The sequence below is a fragment of the Zootoca vivipara genome, chromosome 6 (assembly GCF_965207765.1).
Source record: "Zootoca vivipara chromosome 6, rZooViv2.hap1.1, whole genome shotgun sequence".
Taxonomy (NCBI): Eukaryota; Metazoa; Chordata; class Lepidosauria; order Squamata; family Lacertidae; genus Zootoca; species Zootoca vivipara.
The window spans coordinates 21,722,047-21,741,616 of record NC_142589.1 but is presented as its reverse complement, the minus strand read 5'-3'; the positions used below and the strand labels follow the sequence as shown (position 1 = coordinate 21,741,616).

Genomic DNA, 19,570 nt, shown 5'->3' with positions numbered 1-19,570 from the left:
AAGTTACACAGCCAACCCGGAGCCAAAGGAGAAACTGTATTTCAGTTCACTGCAGCAAGTAACAATGGACCAATGCATCAATTTTTGTGTCCCCCTCCCCCCTTTCAAATCTTAAATTCAATTCCATAACCATTTCCAGATACCTCATGAAAACTCCCTGGCAAATTTCTCTTAATATGCAACTTTTTGTATGCAGTGTTGACCAATATATATCTTTTTTTTGTGTGCAAGCTGTTTCCACTAGAACCATAGAATTGTACAGTTGGAAGGGACCCTAAGAGCAATCTAGTCCAACCCCCTGTGATGCAGGAATCTCAACCAAAGTACTAACATGATTCATTTCTGTATGTTCATTTCATTAAGAACATGCACACCTTGAAGATGGTTAGGAGGCTGCAGTGAATGCAGAATGTGGGGTTTGCCAGTGAGCTACCAGGCCAAATCCAAGGAGTTAAAACTAGCATACAAAGCCCTAAATGCTTAGGACCCAAGTACCTTAAAGAACTAATTCCCCAATATCAATCACCTGAATACCCTACGATTGGCAGGTGAGGCCTTGGTGGTGGTGGTGCAGGGCCTTTGGGGTGGCGGTTCCCCATTTGAGGAATGGCCTCCCCAATGAAGTTCATCTTTCTCCCTCAATATTGACTTTCAGGAAGGATTTTAAAGTATTCCTATTTCCCCCGGCATTTAATGGCTAAAAGACACTGTTCCGCAAGATCACTGGTTGCAAATGCTTTAATATGTTTTGGTTTTTTAGAATGGTTCCAAACAGTTTCCACTGTTGTTAGTTTTTAAGTGTTTTATCATTGCCGTATCTGCCCCCCACTGCGCTCCTCCAAGAGGAAGAGTGGCGTATAAATGGAATAAATGCTAATAATTTCTGCCATGGATATTCGAAGGCTGAACTTCTGACTTCAGAGCAGCTATGCCAGCCAAAAAGTGCTGTAAAAGCAGGTTTCTTTTTCATTGTGCTTTTAGGGTGCTAGTTGTCCTGATTTGGCACACATGCTGTCTCCTGCTGTGTTTTGGGGTGTTTTCTTTTTGCTATGGATTGTGCTTTTAGTGTGTGTGTGTGTGTGTGTGTTGTTTTAAATTTTATTTTCTTGAAACCACCTGGTGACTGAGAAGTGGAGCATACCTTTGGGCTTGTAAACCTACAAATAAATAAACAAACTAGTGACTTTCTTTGCTCCTTTCAGGTGTGCTTAATAAATTGCCGTCTCCCCGGCCACAGCATGCATGCAGCGGGGAAGGCAACATGGGATGAGAGTCCAGCTCACAACATAACACTGCACTCTGAACATGCCCTGGAACAACCTCTTCTTTATGACATTACAAGGCATTAGAGGGAGAATTGTGGCTCAGTGACAGAGCACCTGCTTTGCATGTAGAAGGTCTCAGGTTTGATCCTTGGCATCTCCAGGTAGGGCTGGGAAAGACTCCCTGAGAAGCTGCTGCCAGCCAGTGTGGAAAACACTGAGGCCAATGGAACAGTGGCCCTACCTCTGGTCAGCGTCTTAAGGATGAACTTCCATTTTAAATTTAGCCCTGCTGCGTGGGAAAGGCAAGCAGATTGGCCAATTCGGAGTACTGCAGAAATGCAAAGATGTATTGGGAAATGACATTATCCTGTCCCGTCCCCCGTCCCCGAAATGCTGGTGATCATTTTCACGTGCTTGTAGATTGTAGCCAATGTTGGTACCTCTCAGAGTTACCCAACAGAAATGAATGGACTTGGCTAACTTGGGTCCATAATTTCCATGGAGAACTGAACTGGATATAACCCATAGCTCTCTTCTCATCCACTTTACCCTCATAACAACCCTGTGAGGTAGGCTAGCCTGAACGAGGCAGAGAGTGAGAGCTGGGAGTTGACCCTGGCTGTGTGCTTCTCCTGCCGACAGCAACCATTGGGGAACGCTGGTTCTGTGCAAGCTGTCACGTATTTCCTGTTTCCTGCTATTTAACTTTAATTGTTGTGATTGTTTTATGCTTTGTGTACTGAGTTGCACTTAATTTTTTTTTTAATGTTTGCTTCATGTCATTTTACCTGCTGTTTCCTTGGGAAAAACCCAACAACCAGCTGCGCTGCTAAAAGCGCAATAGATACGTTGGGCAAAGGAATGCAACACATACAGGGATTAGGAGAGCTATAATTTTTTAATAATAATAATATTAATAATTTATATTTAAATTAATTTATTGCCGGCCACTCTGGGATTGTGGGACTGAAGGGTGGCAATGGAAAGTTTCAATAGAAATAAATGCAATTATTTTCTTGCCAAACCAGCCATTGAAAACACCATAGATGCATTTGGCAAAGTTATTCATCACACAAACAGAATAAGGAGTGCATAAATATGTGTGCGTGCGTGCGCTCACACGTACACAAGTTGTTTTACTCGTTTTTAAAATATCCGTTACCATAAACTGCCCTGAGCATGCTGAGCTGACAGGGCGGCAAAGGCAGATTGCAAAACAAATACCATTATTTTCTTGCCAGCTGGTGGAAATTTGGCCAACAAATACAACAAGGCAGGACAAGGGGTGTCCTGAGTTGTTGCTGCTGCCGCTGCTGTTTCTTAAAGGGTAAACTACTGTATTGTTGTTTTATTTCTTTCCCCTCTCCATTTGGGGGAAAAAAATGACGAAAAAGAGGGGCATTTTTGGCTGCTGCTCGCAATAACCGTAACGTGAGCATGCTAGTCTCCTGAGTCACAGGCTGAGCTGCAACAGTTCAAAACAAGCAAGCATGGGCTGTAAGAGCAACGTCGTTGCAATAGACGTGCGAGCAGCTGGTCCGAGATGAACGCGCGAGATAAGGAGAGCGCAGGAATTTTCCGACGCTTTTTCTTCCTCAGAGACACGGATGAGCGCAGGGAGACACGGATGAGAGAAGAGTGAGGCACTTTCCAAGGCTGCATCTATCTCTCACTCTCACTCTCTCCATTCCTCCTCCCTCTCTGAGTGACGCTGTAGCTTTTCCAGGATCTCTGCCTTTTTTCTCCTCCCCTCCCTCCCTCCCTCCCCCTCCCTCTCCTGTCTCTTCCTCGCTGGGCTTTGCCTGGCAGTCTGCTGAGCACCTTCCCTGCGCACCTTCTTTAGCCGCGAGCGCGCAAGCCCCAGGCAAAAACAGGCTAGGCAAGGACCCGCAGCCTAGCGGGCAACCCCCCAGCAGCCGCCCGCCCGTCCCCCCTCCCCCCGCGCCTGATCCTACTGCTGCCACCAGCCGCACCCCGGAGACGACCCCTGCGGGAACTGCCTGAGGGACTTCGCCCTCCCGGAGCTGCTACTTGCCGCCGCTGCAGTCTCGCCCGCCTGCCTCGCTCTCCCGGGAGCTGCCTCGGTGGAAGCGACGATGTCGGAGGTGCTGCCTTACAGCGAGGAGAAGATCGGGCCCTATGGGGACGGCGGCGAGGTGGGGCAGATCTCCTTCACCTGCCGCCTGCAGGACACCAACAACTTCTACGCGGGGGGGCAGACCAAGCGGCCCCCCAAGCTGGGGCAGATCGGCAGGAGCAAATGCGGTGAGCGCAACGGGGCAGCCATGCGGGGTAGACGCGGAGTAACGGGGAGCCCCCACAGCAGCCATGGGGAGGATGTCGTTCGGCGCGCTTGGAAACTGCACCCCAGCCTCCCTATTGCTTTGAGGCAAATTGCTGGCGGGCGCCTTCCTCCAGTCCCTGCACCCCCTTTCCCCCCCAATGTTGTGGAAGTTCTTAACTTTTCCGAGAGTGGGGTGGCGTGTGAGAGCTTGCATCCCCATAGTTACAAATCCTTAATTGCAATTTTTCTGGGTTCTTCCACCCCCACGAGCTCCCACTGCGGAGTCTAGGTGTGCTTACTCGAGAGTAAGCCTCACCATGTTCCATAGGAGCAACCCCCCCCCATTTCCTCGATGTGCTGGGAGCACAGCAGTGAGGAACGACAGAGCAGCTGCTTTGCATGCAGAAGGTCCAGGGTTCATTCTTTCCCCCCTTCTCCCATATCTCTAGGTAGGGCTGAGAATGTACCCTGTCCAAAAGCCTGCCAGTCAGTGTAGGTAACACTAAGCTAGATAGACCAACGACGTGACTTTCAGTGCTTCTGTTAAAACCGGCCCCTTGATTAGAACCACAAGGATGGGCATCTTTGCTTTGTTTTTAGAGGACGGGCCACAGCTCAGAGATTGAGCATCTGCTTTCAGTGTAGGAGTTCCCCAGTTCAGTTCTTGGCATCTCCAGGCAGGGGTAGGGAGCTCTCTTATCTGAAACCTGGAGAGCTGCTGCCAGTCAGTGTAGGTAATAGAGCTAGATCAAACAACGGCCTGACTTGATATAAGGAAGCTTCCAGGGTTTCTATGTTCCTGTGGCCGTATCTGATTCTGAATTAGATAGGACCCCGGCTTAAAGCAACCCCCCAATAGATAAATACACTCTTAAACATGAGCCATCTTTTTCTCCATAACCTCCTTCTTGCACAACAGCTGGGGTGAAACTTGTTTGCACCATAGTTCTTATTATGCTTAAACTCAGAGACGACCTACTGAATTGAATCGATTTAAGTAGTCCGCTCATTTCAGTGGGTCCACGACTGACACTATACGCAATCTGTAATTGTTAATTCTTTCCTAATCCTGCACCCGTTCACCCCCTCGCTTTTTCTTTCCTCTGCACTAAGCCCATGCAAACCTTTCTGCTCTCCGTCTCCCTCCATCCCTCTGCAGACTTTTAGCTGTTCGCCCCATCCACATTTCCATCCCTGGGGTCCTCGACCTGGCAATTTAATCTTAAGAAACATGCTCAAGGCAGGCTGGATGTGTGCTTGTGTGTGTCAAAAGGATAGAAGCTTAAAAAAAATAAAAGGAGTGCCCGTTCCCAAAGATGGGGTGAGGTGAGGGTCAGGTGAGGAGGTGGGATTTAAAGCCCAATGCTTGCAACTCCTGTCCAGGAAGAGTTTCTGCTGCACTCTCTGCAGCAGTGCTGGGAAAGGGCCTTTGATCTGGGCTTCAATGGAGCCAAAGTGCTGAGTGAAAGATCACCCCTCCTCTCTGTGTGCAAGAAAAGGCCATGATGCACATACCTTTCTTATGCTCATTTTCTGAAGAACTGGTTTCCCCCAAGCTCCTCCTGCAGTGTCAATAATATGGAGCATAAGTCTGCATGTCTCCCATTCCCATGTGCTCCCATCTCTCACAGCCCCTATAAGACCCAGTGAAGGAAAAATATCTGGAGTCAAATGAATTTGCCAAAATTGGAAGTTCTTCTTCTCCTGCTGGTGTCCTCAGTGTATGTTAGCATATGAGAGAGAGGGGGAGAGGGAGAGGGAGAGGGAGAGGAGGAGTTTGGATTTGATATCCCGCTTTATCACTACCTGAAGGAGTCTCAAAGCGGCTAACATTCTCCTTTCCCTTCCTCCCCCACAACAAACACTCTGTGAAGTGAGCCAGTGTGGTTTAGTGGTTAAGAGCGGTAGACTCGTAATATGGGGAACCGGGTTCGCGTCTCCGCTCCTCCACATGCAGCTGCTGGGTGACCTTGGGCTAGTCACACTTCTTTGAAGTGTGGAGAGAGAGAGAGAAATAGTTTGCCCAGATCAGTCACTGTCCTCTAGGCGCTTACAATCTAAAATGCAGGGCAAATTAGGCAGTGAGGGAAGGAAGGCTGTGGTGGTATGGTGAGGTACTTACAACTTTGGCTGCTGATGGTCAAGAACAACGTTTAAAATGATCAAGAGACTTGTAGCACTTCAGTTTGTTTTGGTGCGCAGTGCTTATGCAAAAATAAATAGGTAAGCCTTTCGGGTGCCACAGGTCTATTCCGTTGTTTTTGCTGGAACAGCATGACTGTCTGGAAATACAATAATATAGAGGTGTGAGGTTATAGACTGGGCCATTATCCTTTGGGGGGGGTGTTGGACCCCACTCCAACAAGGTGGGCCCGCTGCACAGAAGCCATGACACCCCTTTCACCCATGTGCAGGTCCCTAGCGGGTTCCACTTGAGATTCTTATTGAAGTAAAGCTAGTAGGACTTGGAGTTGCACAGCACTCTGCTCCAGGTGGTGAGTTGGGAAATGTATGCTTGAAAGGCTGGACCCCTGCCTCCTCTTGAATCCTTAGATCCAGTTCACTTCTGTCAAATTATTTGGCGGAGAGAGGAAGTGGGTTGGAGGTACCAGCGTTCAAATTTACAAGATTTTAGAGAGGTGGGTCACGAAGAGTCAGACACGACTAAATGACTAAACAACAACAGCAACAGAGAGGTGGGGGCAGTGGAGGAAGGAAAATAGTGCCCCAGTAGACAGAGGTCATCAAAAGACCCTTTCCATGTACAGCTGTCTGTTTCGACTCGCTTACATTTTCCCTTGAGACTGGAGGGTCTCACCCAACATAATTAGGGCTTAATTATAATGAGTTGAAGGGTGTGTGTGTGTGGTCTCTTTGTGCTTCTGATTCTGGAGTTAATTTTAGGATAGTCATGGCACTAGCCAACCTGGAACTTCATTTGCATGTTTTTTTGGGGGGGGGGTCAGTGCATTTTTGTTTTGCTTACAAAGAAGAATCTTAATTTGATACTCTATATATCACCTTTGAGGTTGTAGATTTTGTGACCTTTGAAAGAGCAGATTCTCAGCGATAAACTTTGCAGGCACTCCTCTGGAAAGAAAAGCACATATTTGGACTGAAATCATATTTTCAGATAAGAGAGTGTGTGTGTGTTTGTACACCCTACAGTCATGGGGAGGGTGACAGCAGATTTTCTGAGTCACAAATAAAAAACGTTTTGTGACTGCAACTCTAATTTCACTCACTAGGTAATGATCCCCTATTGAACATAGTGTGACTGGAGATTTTACTATTATTATTATTATTATTTTGCGGGGAAGAGGGATTAAAAATAATTGCAAATGATAAATGATGATTTTCAAGGTGAGTAAATGGATGTAAATACACACACTTTCACTCCCACTAATGCCCTATGGGACAAATCCACCAGGTAATTCTCCTTTACAAGACCTGGGATAAATGGTTAGTCTGATCCAGAGCTCATTCCTTTGGAATGTCAGCTACAGAACTTCAGTTCTCTGGTTCGCATTTGTCCCTTTCTCATTTTATCTCCCATTTTAAAGCCCCACCCCACTCCGTGCCTTCTCACTATAGGGTGATGTCAGCAATTAAAATCTAAATAATGGAAGCTTCATAGGATCTTAAATGCTCTGCTTTCTTTTCTTTTTTCTGCTTACAGTTGTCATTGAAGACGACAGAATTGACGATGTCCTCAAAAACATTTCAGAGAAACCACCTCCGGGAGTTTAAATCTTTCCACAGAGACACTGAGTGAAAAGGAGGGGGAAAGAAAATGATTGACCTTTTATTATTGGGTTAAAAACAAAACAAAAAAAGGCAAGGAAACTAATAGCACTTTGAAGTTATTCCTTGCTATCCTGTGACCCATCTTGCGAAATCCTTAGGAGCAGGCTCAGAGGCAGACGATGTGAGATGAGGAAAGCAGTTTTACTCATGTGTGAAAAGATAAAATAAATAAATCCAAGCCCAACTAGATTCCAGGAACTGCAAAATGCAAACCGTACAAATTGAAATGTACGAAGAAGAGCTCAGTTGTCTAAATTAAGACTGATGCCCCCCCTTTTTCCCTCTGGATGATGGGTAGTTGGGAATTTGGATTTTAAAAAGTCCCTTAAACATACAGAACAGAAAAAGGCAGGGAATCTAGCAGTGTTTTCTTGGAAACCTTGGGAAGTGTCACTGTTTATACTTGTTCTGAACAAGCACTTGTTTACATGGTAAAATCTTGCAAAAACAATTCCATACATTTCCATACAATATGTTCTCCATCTCCATTTTTTTATAAAAGAAAATGTCTGTATTCATGAATGTGGGTGGGGAAAGGGAGGGGGAAATAATGATATATAGTTATAATTATAAACATCTATATCTATATCTATATTTAATTCTAGCTACCTTTTAAAGTTTCAACGGAATGTACGGAACCAAAACTTTTTTCTAAGGAAGGGATTCTACAGGGAAGAAATTCTCTCAGTATTATTATTTTCTGAAAACAGATTGCAAATCTGGTATTTCACTGTTGCAGGAGGCAATTGTTCTTAAGGAAATAGAGAAATTTAATTTTATATGTGAAATGGGGGCTGAAAAAACAAAAGATGTGCATCGCTTTTTCTAATGACCACAAGCAAGCAACTGCTTTCTTTCTTTTCTTTTCTTTTTAAAAATGGTGACTTTATTCTCTGTCACAGAGTATGATTAAAAAAAAACCCCACATAGACAACACCCCACCCTGCAAAAATCCCCACTCGAACCACAATACAGTGAGAAGTGTGCCAAATATTTTGAAATGCCAAAAGGCATTATTCTTTTTCCCTTTTCCCATTTTTGTGATTTTGAGTCCACGTAAAGTTGCATTTTTGTACCTGAATAATCCTCTTCTTTATAAAGGCTCTTTACTGACTCTTTACGTGACATACACACAATACCTATGGGAAGGTGACTTTCGGAGTCTCCTCCATTTTCTCCTTTCTTCCTTTCTGGTTCTCCTGATTGTACTTCAATTTTACTTACGGTATTTTTGCATGACCTGCAAAACAAGAGGGGAAATGCCTCTTCAAGTGAGGAAATATTTTTTTGCCGTTCTCTTCGCATAAACTCTGGAATGACCTTTCAATGGGTAGTCTTGTTTCCTTTACTTATAAATATCGTGTATGTTGCACTCCTTTGCACAGGGCTATTTCTGAAATGTATAATAAAAAAATGAATGAAAAAAAGAGAAAGAAAACAGAGTTCTTGTGTTCTCGTTTCATTTTATCCTTTTAACCTGCAAGGTAAAACAAGCTGAAAGATAGTGGCTAGATCAGCCTTGTTGTTTAGTCGTTTAGTCGTGTCCGACTCTTTGTGACCCCATGGACCAGAGCACGCCAGGCACTCCTGTCTTGCACTGCCTCCCGCAGTTTGGTCAGACTCATGTTTGTAGCTTCGAGAACACTGTCCAACCATCTTGTCCTCTGTCGTCCCCTTCTCCTAGTGCCCTCCATCTTTCCCAACATCAGGGTCTTTTCCAGGGAGTCTTCTCATGAGGTGGCCAAAGTATTGGAGCCTCAGCTTCAGGACCTGTCCTTCCAGTGAACACTCAGGGCTGATTTCCTTCAGAATGGAGAGGTTTGATCTTCTTGCAGTCCATGGGACTCTCAAGAGTCTCCTCCAGCACCATAATCCAATTCAGCCTTAGTAAGCAAATTTAATGGTTGGGCAAGGATTTGAATTCCATAGCCCAAATCTCCCTGTTTAAACACTGCATTAGTGCTAGTTGGTTCCCCCCCCCTTTTACATTTTCTGACTTCCATGACAAAAGTCCATATTGATTGATCTGCCAAGAAACTGAATAACTCCTTTCTTGATTGAAACCCAGTACCATCTGATCTTCTGCATGTGAAAACAGGAACATGCTTGTAAGAGTCCTGGCCTCATCCCAAAAATTACTTCTGCCATCACACATTACTTAAGGCAGGGATGGGCAGAAAGTAGAGTGGGATCTACTGGTAGAAGATCAGCAAAGGTATTTGACTCAGAACTGTTTTAAAAACATCAACATCAGAAAGACCACCCCCCCACACCCCATGGCCAAAAAAAACCCAGGAGTAGATTTGCCCGTGAAACAATTTGTGTGGAAGTGCCAGTTATGTTACTGCAAACAAACTGAGCTTGTTCTCAGAGGCCTCTTAGGGTCTCCCAGATTTCCTTTTTTATTGCATATCCGTGATAATTTGCGCTCACAATGCTATCAGGCTGTTCATAAGCAACCTCCCTTTCAATACTGATTTGTGCCTGCAAAAGCTTTGGGGCAACCACCTGGCTGAATTTCCATTCAGTGCATATGCTGTAACTTCCCACCCTACAAATATTCTGTTCCGTTTTGGTTTTGTCCTTCCTTTGCTGCACTACAGCCCCTCTGGACAGAAATAATGTGGCATCGCTTGGCAAGCATCATAGAACATTGAACAAAGCATGATTTCTCCACCCACCAATGCACTATTATTGGATCAAGAACGTGTTGCAGGAGACACCAACTTGAGAAGGGGGCATATTCTGCAATTCTACACCTGTGTTTTTGAGCCATTCTTTTGCATCGTACCCTGATTGGCGCACCAAGATCCCATGAGCGTAAAGTCAGTCCACTAGGAGCAGAGAACCTGTGGCCCTCCAGATATCACTATGATGTCCAGCTCTCTTGAGGCTCAAGTTACCAGCATGAGCAAAAGGATGATGGAATTGTAGTCTATCAACATCTAGAGAGTAGCAGATGTTCTCAATTCCTGACCCAAGGTCCACCCTGTCTGCTATATTCATGCAACAGGCAGCTCTCTGCTGATTTCAGAGCAAAGCCTTGTTTATCTTTTTTGTTAAATGCATGCTTGGAGTGGGGAATTCCCCTGCCTTGCTATTGACCATTAGGCACCATTTAATATCCTTCCATCAAGTGTAATGTGAGACGTGGTGGGAGTTAGGTTCTGGTGGATTCCCTGCTCACTCCACCAGTCCCAGCATGGCTGGGCTATGACAGCATAAGCCCCGCATCTCAACTCAGTCTGGAGAGCCAGTGTGGTGTAGTGGTTAAGAGCGGTAGACTTGTAATCTGGGGAACCTGGTTCGCGTCTCCACATGCAGCTGCTGGGTGACCTTGGGCTAGTCACACTTCTCTGAAGTCTCTCAGCCCCACTCACCTCACAGTTTGTTTGTTGTGGGGGAGGAAGGGAAAGGAGAATGTTAGCCACTTTGAGACTCCTTCGGGTAGTGATAAATGGGATATCATATCCAAACTCCTCCTCCTCCTCCTCCTCCTCCTCCTCCTCCTCCTCCTCCTCCTCCTCCTCCTCCTCCTCCTCCTCCTCCTCCTCCTTCTTCTTCTTCTTCTTCTTCTTCTTCTTCTTCTTCTTCTTCTTCTTCTTCTTCTTCTTCTTCTTCTTCTTCTTCTCCTCAGAGTTACACCAGCATAAATTCCTCACCCTGGCTCATCTGGCTGAGCTGGGATTGTTGAATCTTATACCAGTGTAAGCCCTGAAAAGTGGGCATTCTGGAGGAGGGACTGGGCAGAGGGGACTTACGTTGGATCCTAACTCTGTTCAGTCATGTGACCTGACGACCTGGCAGAACTAATGCTAGCAAAAAAGGATAGTGTTAGTCAAACTCTATTTAAATGTTTGTTTTTCCCTCTGCCAGGCCCAGATGGGCTCAGGCCAAGTGGCAGAAGCTTGGAACTGGGGTGCTTTATGCCAGTTTAATTTAAACCGGTGTGAATCCCTCTGGCTTCCTATATTTAGGATTGCTCTGCTTGTAGACAAGCATGGGCATTGAAATACGTGTGCTCTAGATGGCAGGAAACAAAACATCTAGGGAACCCTGAGGTAGTAAAGTTTAGCTGTTGAACCCTGAAGGATAACACAACAACTGTTCAGACTTTAGCAAGACATCTTAAAGAGGAAAAAATAAACAGGAAACTGGGACTTGGCCTTGAGAGTCTGGGACTAGGTCTTTCCACTTAGCCATTGCCAAGAACCGGGAAATGTATCACCTGAAAAAGAGATCAGGAAATGCCACAGTTTTGCATAAAATGGGCCTATGCTGATTTATATGTGTAGATGCAAAATTAGAATGCCTTTAAATAGCAAGTCATGTCAACCTAGTGGAAAAGTTGGTGGCTTGGTTAGCTGTGTGTCAGCTCAGTCCAAGTGCTTAACTGTTGATGGGCAATATCAAGCCCCACCCATCAGTCTCACTAGACCCTGCTTTGCGCCCTCCATTGATTTTGCAAGGCTGGATTGTGCCCTTGGACACTGATAATGCCTCTTGCTTGTTCAGATAGAGGATAGAGAGGCAGTGTGGAGAAACCAGCCATCTGAAAATTTACATTCATTGCTCCACCCACTTTTGATTCTGGCCCCACCCACCCCAGACATCCGGCCCTCCAGAGGTTGCCAAGAAAGGGATGTAGCCGGCCATCTGAAAAAGGTTTCCCACCCTTGCCTGAATCAATTGCTAAAGGCAAATCAATTAAGATGCTGCTTCGCGTTTCCAAGAATTTAGATACAGCCTTACTTTACTTGGTGGGTATAACTGGATCTAGCACTTCCCCAGTTGGCAACTTTGTGGATCTCTCTCCATCTCTCTCCATCCCTCTAAAAGGCATCTCAGCTGCTGCATGTCAACAGATTGTAGCCTAAAATGGGCCCGCTGTAAAGCAAGCAGAAGCAAGACTCAGGGTGACACCTTACTCCACAAATACAGTAAGGAAAGAAAACCTAAGGGGCAAGTTTTCAAAGGTTGCTGAGCAGCCTCAAAATGCTGACTGAAAACTGGAAATCAATAATGGGTAGGAATGGAAATGGAAAGCAGGAGACGGAATGGAGTATCCTGGCAGAGGGCACGAGGAAAGCTCCTGTTAGGAGAGAAGGATAGACTGGAACATTTGGCTGCAGGTCCTACTTGTTCAGTTGGGGGCAAAACCACAAGCTGAGCCTCCCTCTATAGAGCTTGGCTATTGGGTTCTGGAACTGCAGCCCTTGCCTTGAAAATCTCGGATTGTGCAGACGAGGGAGGGAGCATACGAGGAGACAAAGTGTACGTGGGGCACACGGCGTTTGAGCAAGATCCCAGATGGACACGTGATGTGCCCTGCTCCAAGGGAAGGGACATTAAGCATGAGCTCTGTGTTAATTGCAGGGATTAAAAAGCCACGGCGAGCCTCATCGGGCTTGCAGGGAGAGCGTAAAAAGAGGCAGTAACGAGCATGCCGTGTGATCCCCCTGGCTTCAGAGCGCCAAAGGAAGGAAAACTAGCAAGAGAATGCTGTTAGAAAATGCACAAAAGGAAAGCAGAGAGAGAGAGAGAGAGAGAGAGAGACTGAGCTGGAGGGAGACGGTGTGGTCATCTAGTCTTGCCTCAAATGAATACCATATTCACACCTCAGAAACTGCTTTTGCGTCCGGTTGTATTCAGCGGCTTATAGTTTATGCACAGGCCGTGAAACCCTCCTCTCCTTCCCACCAGGTTTCTCTCAGCAGCCAGCATTGAGAGGCCTCCTGTCTCGGAGCGCACAAATATCTTTCGCCATCATTGCTCATGCAGTTAACCACATGTGCACCAGGGACAAGGTGCATGGGATGCATAGTGGGTATCTGGAGATATAGGGTGAAGAGGAAAGGAATCCCAAGGCTGTGCATGTGCACACCATACATTTAGAGCACATGACATCACATCACCCCCAGAATCCTCGGAACTGTAGAGCCAATGTGGTTTGGTGGCTAGAGTGTCAGACTAGGAGCTGGGAGACCAGGGTTCAAATCCCCACTTGCCCGTGAAGCTCAGTTGCAGGGGTTGTTTTTGGCACTCAGTCACTGCCTCTCATTTCCCTCACAGGGTTGTTGCAAGCAGAACATGGGGGGAAGGAGAGCCATGGGACTAGGGTTCAAATCCCCACTTGGCCATGAAGCTCACAGTGATTTTGGGAGCCAGTCACCGCATTGTGCCTAACCAACCTCACAGGGTTGCTGTGAGGATTAAATGAGGAGGGGGAGAGACGTTTTCGCCTGGTGTTTAATGAAGGCGCCAGCTAAACATCCCTGGGGAGAGCTTTCCACAAATGGGGAGCCACTGCAGAAAAGGCCCGTTCTTATGTTGCCACCCTCCGGACCTCTTGTGGAGAGGGCACACAAAGAAGGGCCACAGGTGATGATCTGAGGTAGGTTCATATGGAGAGAGGTGGTCCTTGAGGTACTGTGGACCTGAGCTGTTTAAGGCTTTAAAGCTCAGAACCAGCACTTTGAATTGGGCCCAGAAACTAATTGGCAGCCAGTGCAGTTAGGCCAGGATTGGTGTAATATGCTCAAACTGTCTTTCCCTGGTGAGCAACCTGGCCCCTGAATTCTGCACTCTTGAGAGGCAGCCCTATGTATAATGCATTGCAGTAATCTAACCTAGATTCCATTCATCTGCAGGAGGTGAGGCAAGCCCCCAGTCTCCATGCAGACATCCATTGCTGAATGCATGCAATTAGGAGATGCAAACAAAGCTTCCTCCCCCTTCTCCATACCTCCCCATGTACCAGCATCAGAGCAGAAAGAACTGACAGGAGAACCGTGTCCTTTGCCATGACTCTGATGCTCTGCCAGAGCCAAAATGTTACTATCTGACTCTTCCTCTGGCTGAAAAATGAGGCTTTTGGCAAACGACGGTTACATTGCACAGGGGTTGACAGCCAGCTGGCCAGGCAGGGCAAAAGAACCATCATTTAATTTCTGCCAGGGATGCGTGGATCTATCCATTTCATTTTCTTTCACTTTCTCATTTTTCCAATCCTACATTCAGTTCTCAACATTTCCTCATGTGTTTGAATGTCCCACAGGAAAATTCACCAGCATTTCTGGGCCAGCTTCTCCCAATATATACACAATTGGCAAAGCAACTTCCCTTACCACAATGTTTAGTTTTAGTTTTTTGTATTTTGTTTTCACTAATACATGTATTAGGGGACGCGGGTGGCGTAGTGGTCTAAACCACTGAGCCTCTTGGGCTTGCCGATCAGAAGGGCGGCGGTTCAATTCCCCGCGACGGAGTGAGCTCCCATTGCTTGGTCCCAGCTCCTGCCAACCTAGCAGTTCGAAAGCACACCAGTGCAGGTAGATAAATAGGTACCGCTCCGGTGGGAAGGTAAACGGCGTTTCTGTGCACTGCCCTGGTTTCAGTGTTCCATTGCACCAGAAGCGGCTTAGTCATGATGGCCAGATGACCCGGAAAAACTGTCTGCAGACAAACGCTGGCTCCCTCAGCCTGTAAAGCGAGATGAGCACCGCAACCCCAGAGTCATCTGCGACTGGACTTAAACTGTCAGGGGTCCTTTACCTTTACCTTTAATACATGTATTAATATGCACACTTTCCTCTACCATATGCATTTGTGTAGAGTGACCTTACTTGGCTGGAGAAACTGCACTGCAATTTAGAAAAGTGCAAATTCAGAAGGGTGGCTGTGTCTTGGTTTGTGTACTCTCTCAGAAAGGGTGCATTTCACAGGTCCACCTTTAAATGCAAATGGAATCAAATTTCTTTTGGAATAAGCAGCAGCCTTTAATTAACACTCCCTGTCTTTAGAAAAGGAAGCCACAAAAGGGTTAAGTGGCTTTTCTGAGCTAATCTGAGCTTTTCTATCCCATTTCCTCTTTCCTTCCTCTATAACCAGTAATGGCTGATGATTGTAAGTAAATATGCAGTTTACACTTTACAGCTGTGTCTGTGTTTCTTGGAATGAGATCAAAACCTGCTCTGCAACCATTTCTCCCCCCCCCCCCCCGCATCCCTAATTACCACCTAAAAAACAAAAAAACGAACCATTGCACAGAGATGTAAGGTTAGCTACCAGTATTCTGAAATGCTACAAATCAAAATTTCTGCCTGAGTCTAGAATGACTTGATTGTAAAATGGAACCATTGGATTAGGAATTTGGCAGCAGAGCAAGTAGTGGCTGCTGGGGCTGTTCTGCTGGTGAGCAGTTTGCTCCTTGGAGGCTGGATCTGCCACCCGAGGCAGCTGCCTCACCTCGCCTCATGGGCAGACTGTCCCTGGTCCCAGTTGTATAGTGTTCCACCTTCGTTGAAAGGTGCCTTTTCAGTTAAAGGGGCCCAGGCCATCCCAGCAGTCCTTTACTCCGGGAGACTCTGGTTGTACTGGGGCTTCTGAGCCAGAGGAGGGTGAGGCAACGTCCTCAAGCAGGATGGGCACTTGTGCCATGGGCTCCTGTTTCTCCAGGACGTTCAGAGTCCTCAACCTTGTCCCCAGAAGAAGGCGTATCCAAAGCCCGGGAACATGACAGTCACATGGGCGTGCACAAGTTTAACCTGCCCACATTGCTGCCTGAGCAAAGGAGAGAGGGCCTGCCCCAATTCCAAGAACAGAAGCTGACTGGCAACAGCAGTACAGCACCAAAACCTCCATCACAGCTGAGGGCAACAAGATAGTTGGGTATGTGGGGTATACGCAGCTCTTCCCCTTAACAGAAGGGAATGGTTAGGGGGCCCAGGAGAACCAACCCATCTCTCTCTCTCTCTCTCTCTCTCTCTCTCTCTCTCTCTGTGTGTGTGTGTGTGTGTGTGTGTGTGTGTTGTCCCTACTGTCTCTTGTGTCTGCCAGCTAAGACAGTTGCCGCATTCTGCCTAACAGTAAAGCCACACACACACACACACACACACACACACCTACACACCTGGCGCCAATAATCCTCACAGAACACCTTGCCCAGGAGGGGGGCCTGAGAGTGAAAGCAGTTCCTTGTCTCATTAAAAGCCTGCGAGGTAATTTTGCAAATAACATAAGAAGCTGTTCTGAAGAGATTTAGCATCTTATCCCAACTCATTTCCAGCCTCCGGAATGCGTTCCTTGAGCATTGTTCGAATATCATTAAGAGAAGTCAATCTGCAGGAAAGGTGGAGAAAGGAAAGGACGGGGGGGGGGGGGATCTTGTTCTAGGGCTTGATTGGATTCTCTCCCTTTCCTTTCTGAATCTGTAAGGAGCCCTTCCATAAAATGCACCTGTTTGCCTAATGATGGGTTTGGGTGGGGAAAGAGGAGTTAAGAGAACAGGGGAGGGGGCTACCTGAAACAGAGCAGAGAAATTAAATTTGGTTTGCCTTCAGTAAAAGGCCTTAAAGATGCGCGCGCGCACGACACAATACACCATACTCCCCAATTCTCTTCCCACACATAGAAGTCATTTTGTCAAATCTTTTTCTCAACTTCACCAGGATGAGCCTATTACTTTGGTGTGCTATTTAGCTCATTCTGCTCTGAACGACCAGCCACAGACTATATTATATGCCTGGTATTCAACTAAAAGCTGCTCAGAGTAGACCCGCTGAAATGATCTGAGTTATGTGTATCCGTTTTTATGGGTCTGCTCTGAGCAGAACTAACATTGGATACAATCCCATGCTTTTAAAAAGGAAACGAATGTTTCCCATCTCAAACTAAATGCATCCTGAAATAATATTTATTGGGTTCAATCTTTGAGGGAGGGGGGGGAAGAGTGTGTACCGACAGCATAGCTTGCTCCATCACAAATGTTTGGCATGTGTGTACATGTGTTTGTGTGTGTGGAATGAAATGTGGGGAGACAAACACAAAATCTGGTACAGATTCACAAATTCGTTAATTATGACCAATTAAGAAAGGGAAGGATTTTTAAAGATAGAAAATACCAAATGGCAGCAAGCGTATCTCTTGCTCTAAAATCAAAGAATTGGGAAGAGGGCAATGTCTTTGAAATGCCTCATACCAAGACCAATTAATAGACCATCTGGCATAGCACTGTCTACCTCAGGCTTCCACATCCTGGTAGTCCCACCCACCCCAGATATTGTTGGCTTCTAACTCCCACCTTCCATCCCTGACCAGTGGCCATGCTGGCTGGGACTGATGGGAGATGGAGTCCAGCAACATCTGGAGAACACCAGGGTGGAGAGGCCGTTGGACACTGAACGGCAGCAACTCACTTTTCACCCCAACCTGAAGATGTCAGGGGTAGACCTTTGGGTCTTTTGCATCCAACATGAGCTACAGCCCTTCCACAAAATCCCATTGTCCCAAGGAAGTGGTGGCTTAGATGAGATGGCAAGAGACTGGCTGTAAGGTGGAGCAGACTTTGAGTGGGATCACATCATCAGGACCCTGGACAAAACCGACAGAAGCTATACTTCAGCACCATGGCTAGCGATCTTGCAGTTAAGGCAAAGCCTACGTCTAGATGAGTGTTTCCCAAACTTGGGTCTCCAGCTGCTTTTGGACTACAACTCCCATCATCCCTGACCACTGGTCCTGCTAGAAAGGGATGATGAGAGTTGTAGTCCAAAAACAGCCGGAGACCCAAATTTGGGAAACACTGGTCTAGAGTGAAGCCTTTTGCTCCTCTAGAACCAGATCACCCCTCCCAGACTTCGCTCTTCCCTTGAGGAGTGGAAAACCTTGAAGGGGCAGCCAGACAAAAACCACTTAAGGAGCATGTGGCCTCTGGGAGAGGGTGTGGCCCATGGAGAGTCATGGGGGCCAAACAGAGAGCCCTGGAATGCCATATTTGGCCTCTAGACCTGAGGTCCCCGTCCCCACTTGGCACGTGGGGCTAGACCTGAGGTCCCCGTCCCCACTTGGTACGTGGCTCAACAGGAGCTGTCCCGGGTGCTGAATCTGCCAGCCTGCTTGTGCCACAAAGTCTTTTTGTCAAGGGCGGGGCAGGACCACATGCCACACAGCTGTTTTTATGAAGAGGGCATTCATTGTCAGTTGGCCCTAGGTATTACAGAGGGAGGCAAGGGAGGCCTTTTCAGGTTGGTGACCCCCAGGCTAGTCAGATGCCTGTGCGATTTCACAGGCAGAGTACAGTGGAGATAAGTCAGTAGCTGGTATTCAGGGGTACACTGCCTCTGACCACAGAGTTGCCATTGAGCTCTTAGTAACTAAGTTAGCTACATCATTTTATCCTACTCCTCTGTTGAAAAGGGCACCCAGAGCAGGGAACAATAAGCAGTAACGAGGCAGTCCTTGCCCTCAGGATTACAATCTAAAAGACATGGCACAAAAAGATTCAGGAGGGATGGGAGATGGGGAAGCAAACCTAGGCATTAGTTTTTAATTACAAAGTTGTTGGATGTGTTCCTTGTGGCAGGGAGTGTGGAAGCAAACTCCTTCCCACTGCTTGTTCTGTGGCCAATGGATGAGGCCTATTGGTCTCTCCTTGTCCTGATGCTGGTCATAAAGAAGCAATCTTTCAGTAGTCTTTGGTCCCCTAACCAATGGTAGACACTAGTGAGGTGCTCTCCTTCAGATGCAATGATGACAAATTCATGGGGGATGGGGCTATCAGTTGGCTGTATGCCATCTCTGATATCTGAGGCGGCATGCCTCCTACCTATTGCTGAGAATCCTATTGTGGTCATGTCTTGCGTGTGTTTTTCCCAGAGACTGATCACTGTGAGAACAGGATGCTGGACTAGATGGGCCATTGCATGTTCTGCTGTCTCATGAGTATGCCTATTTTTCCAAAAGCTAATGGTCATTACCACATCTTGTGGCAGTGAGTTCCCCTGATACATGATGCACTGTGGGAATAAATGCTTTCTCCTCTCTCTTCTGGAAGTCCCCCCCTCTCATATACACCCACACACCATCACCCACACACTAGTCTATCATTTTATTATATCCCCTTCTTATAACCCTCAGCAAAGCGCTTCCCTTCACATGATGGAGTGCACAGCTGTTTCATGCACCTGACAACACAGAAGAGTAGGCAGAAAGAGCCATTCGCTGGTCTTTTATGTGAGAAGTGCCATTTGCACAAAGCGGATCTCGGATTGCTTCAGAGCAACATGAATAATGGAAGACCTCTGGTATTCTCAGTTCAATTACTCAGATAAATAATACAGCCATCAAAGTGGATAACATATAATAACCAAGGAAATGAGCAATAATGAAGAAGGGAGGAAGAAGGCAAATCATTTGGGAAGGGGGCAGCTGAAGG

General features: G+C 46.6%; 1 protein-coding gene across 1 annotated transcript; it reads left to right on the top strand.

Moving 5' to 3' along the window:
- Window positions 1–2,767: 2,767 nt before the first annotated feature.
- On the top strand, window positions 2,768–8,221 carry CAMK2N1 (calcium/calmodulin dependent protein kinase II inhibitor 1). Its single transcript, XM_035119682.3, has 2 exons — window positions 2,768–3,530; window positions 7,229–8,221. Exons 1-2 carry the CDS (start codon window positions 3,362–3,364, stop codon window positions 7,297–7,299), a joined length of 240 nt encoding a protein of 79 aa, XP_034975573.1. The 5' UTR covers window positions 2,768–3,361; the 3' UTR covers window positions 7,300–8,221.
- The last annotated feature ends 11,349 nt before the right edge of the window (window positions 8,222–19,570 follow it).

Bases quoted from the DNA above. Each gene is read 5' to 3' on its own strand.
- CAMK2N1 (XM_035119682.3), top strand. From the start codon at position 3,362: ATGTCGGAGGTGCTGCCTTACAGCGAGGAGAAGATCGGGCCCTATGGG. The intron at 3,531-7,228 runs GTGAGCGCAACG...TTCTGCTTACAG, and splicing joins GATCGGCAGGAGCAAATGCG to TTGTCATTGAAGACGACAGA.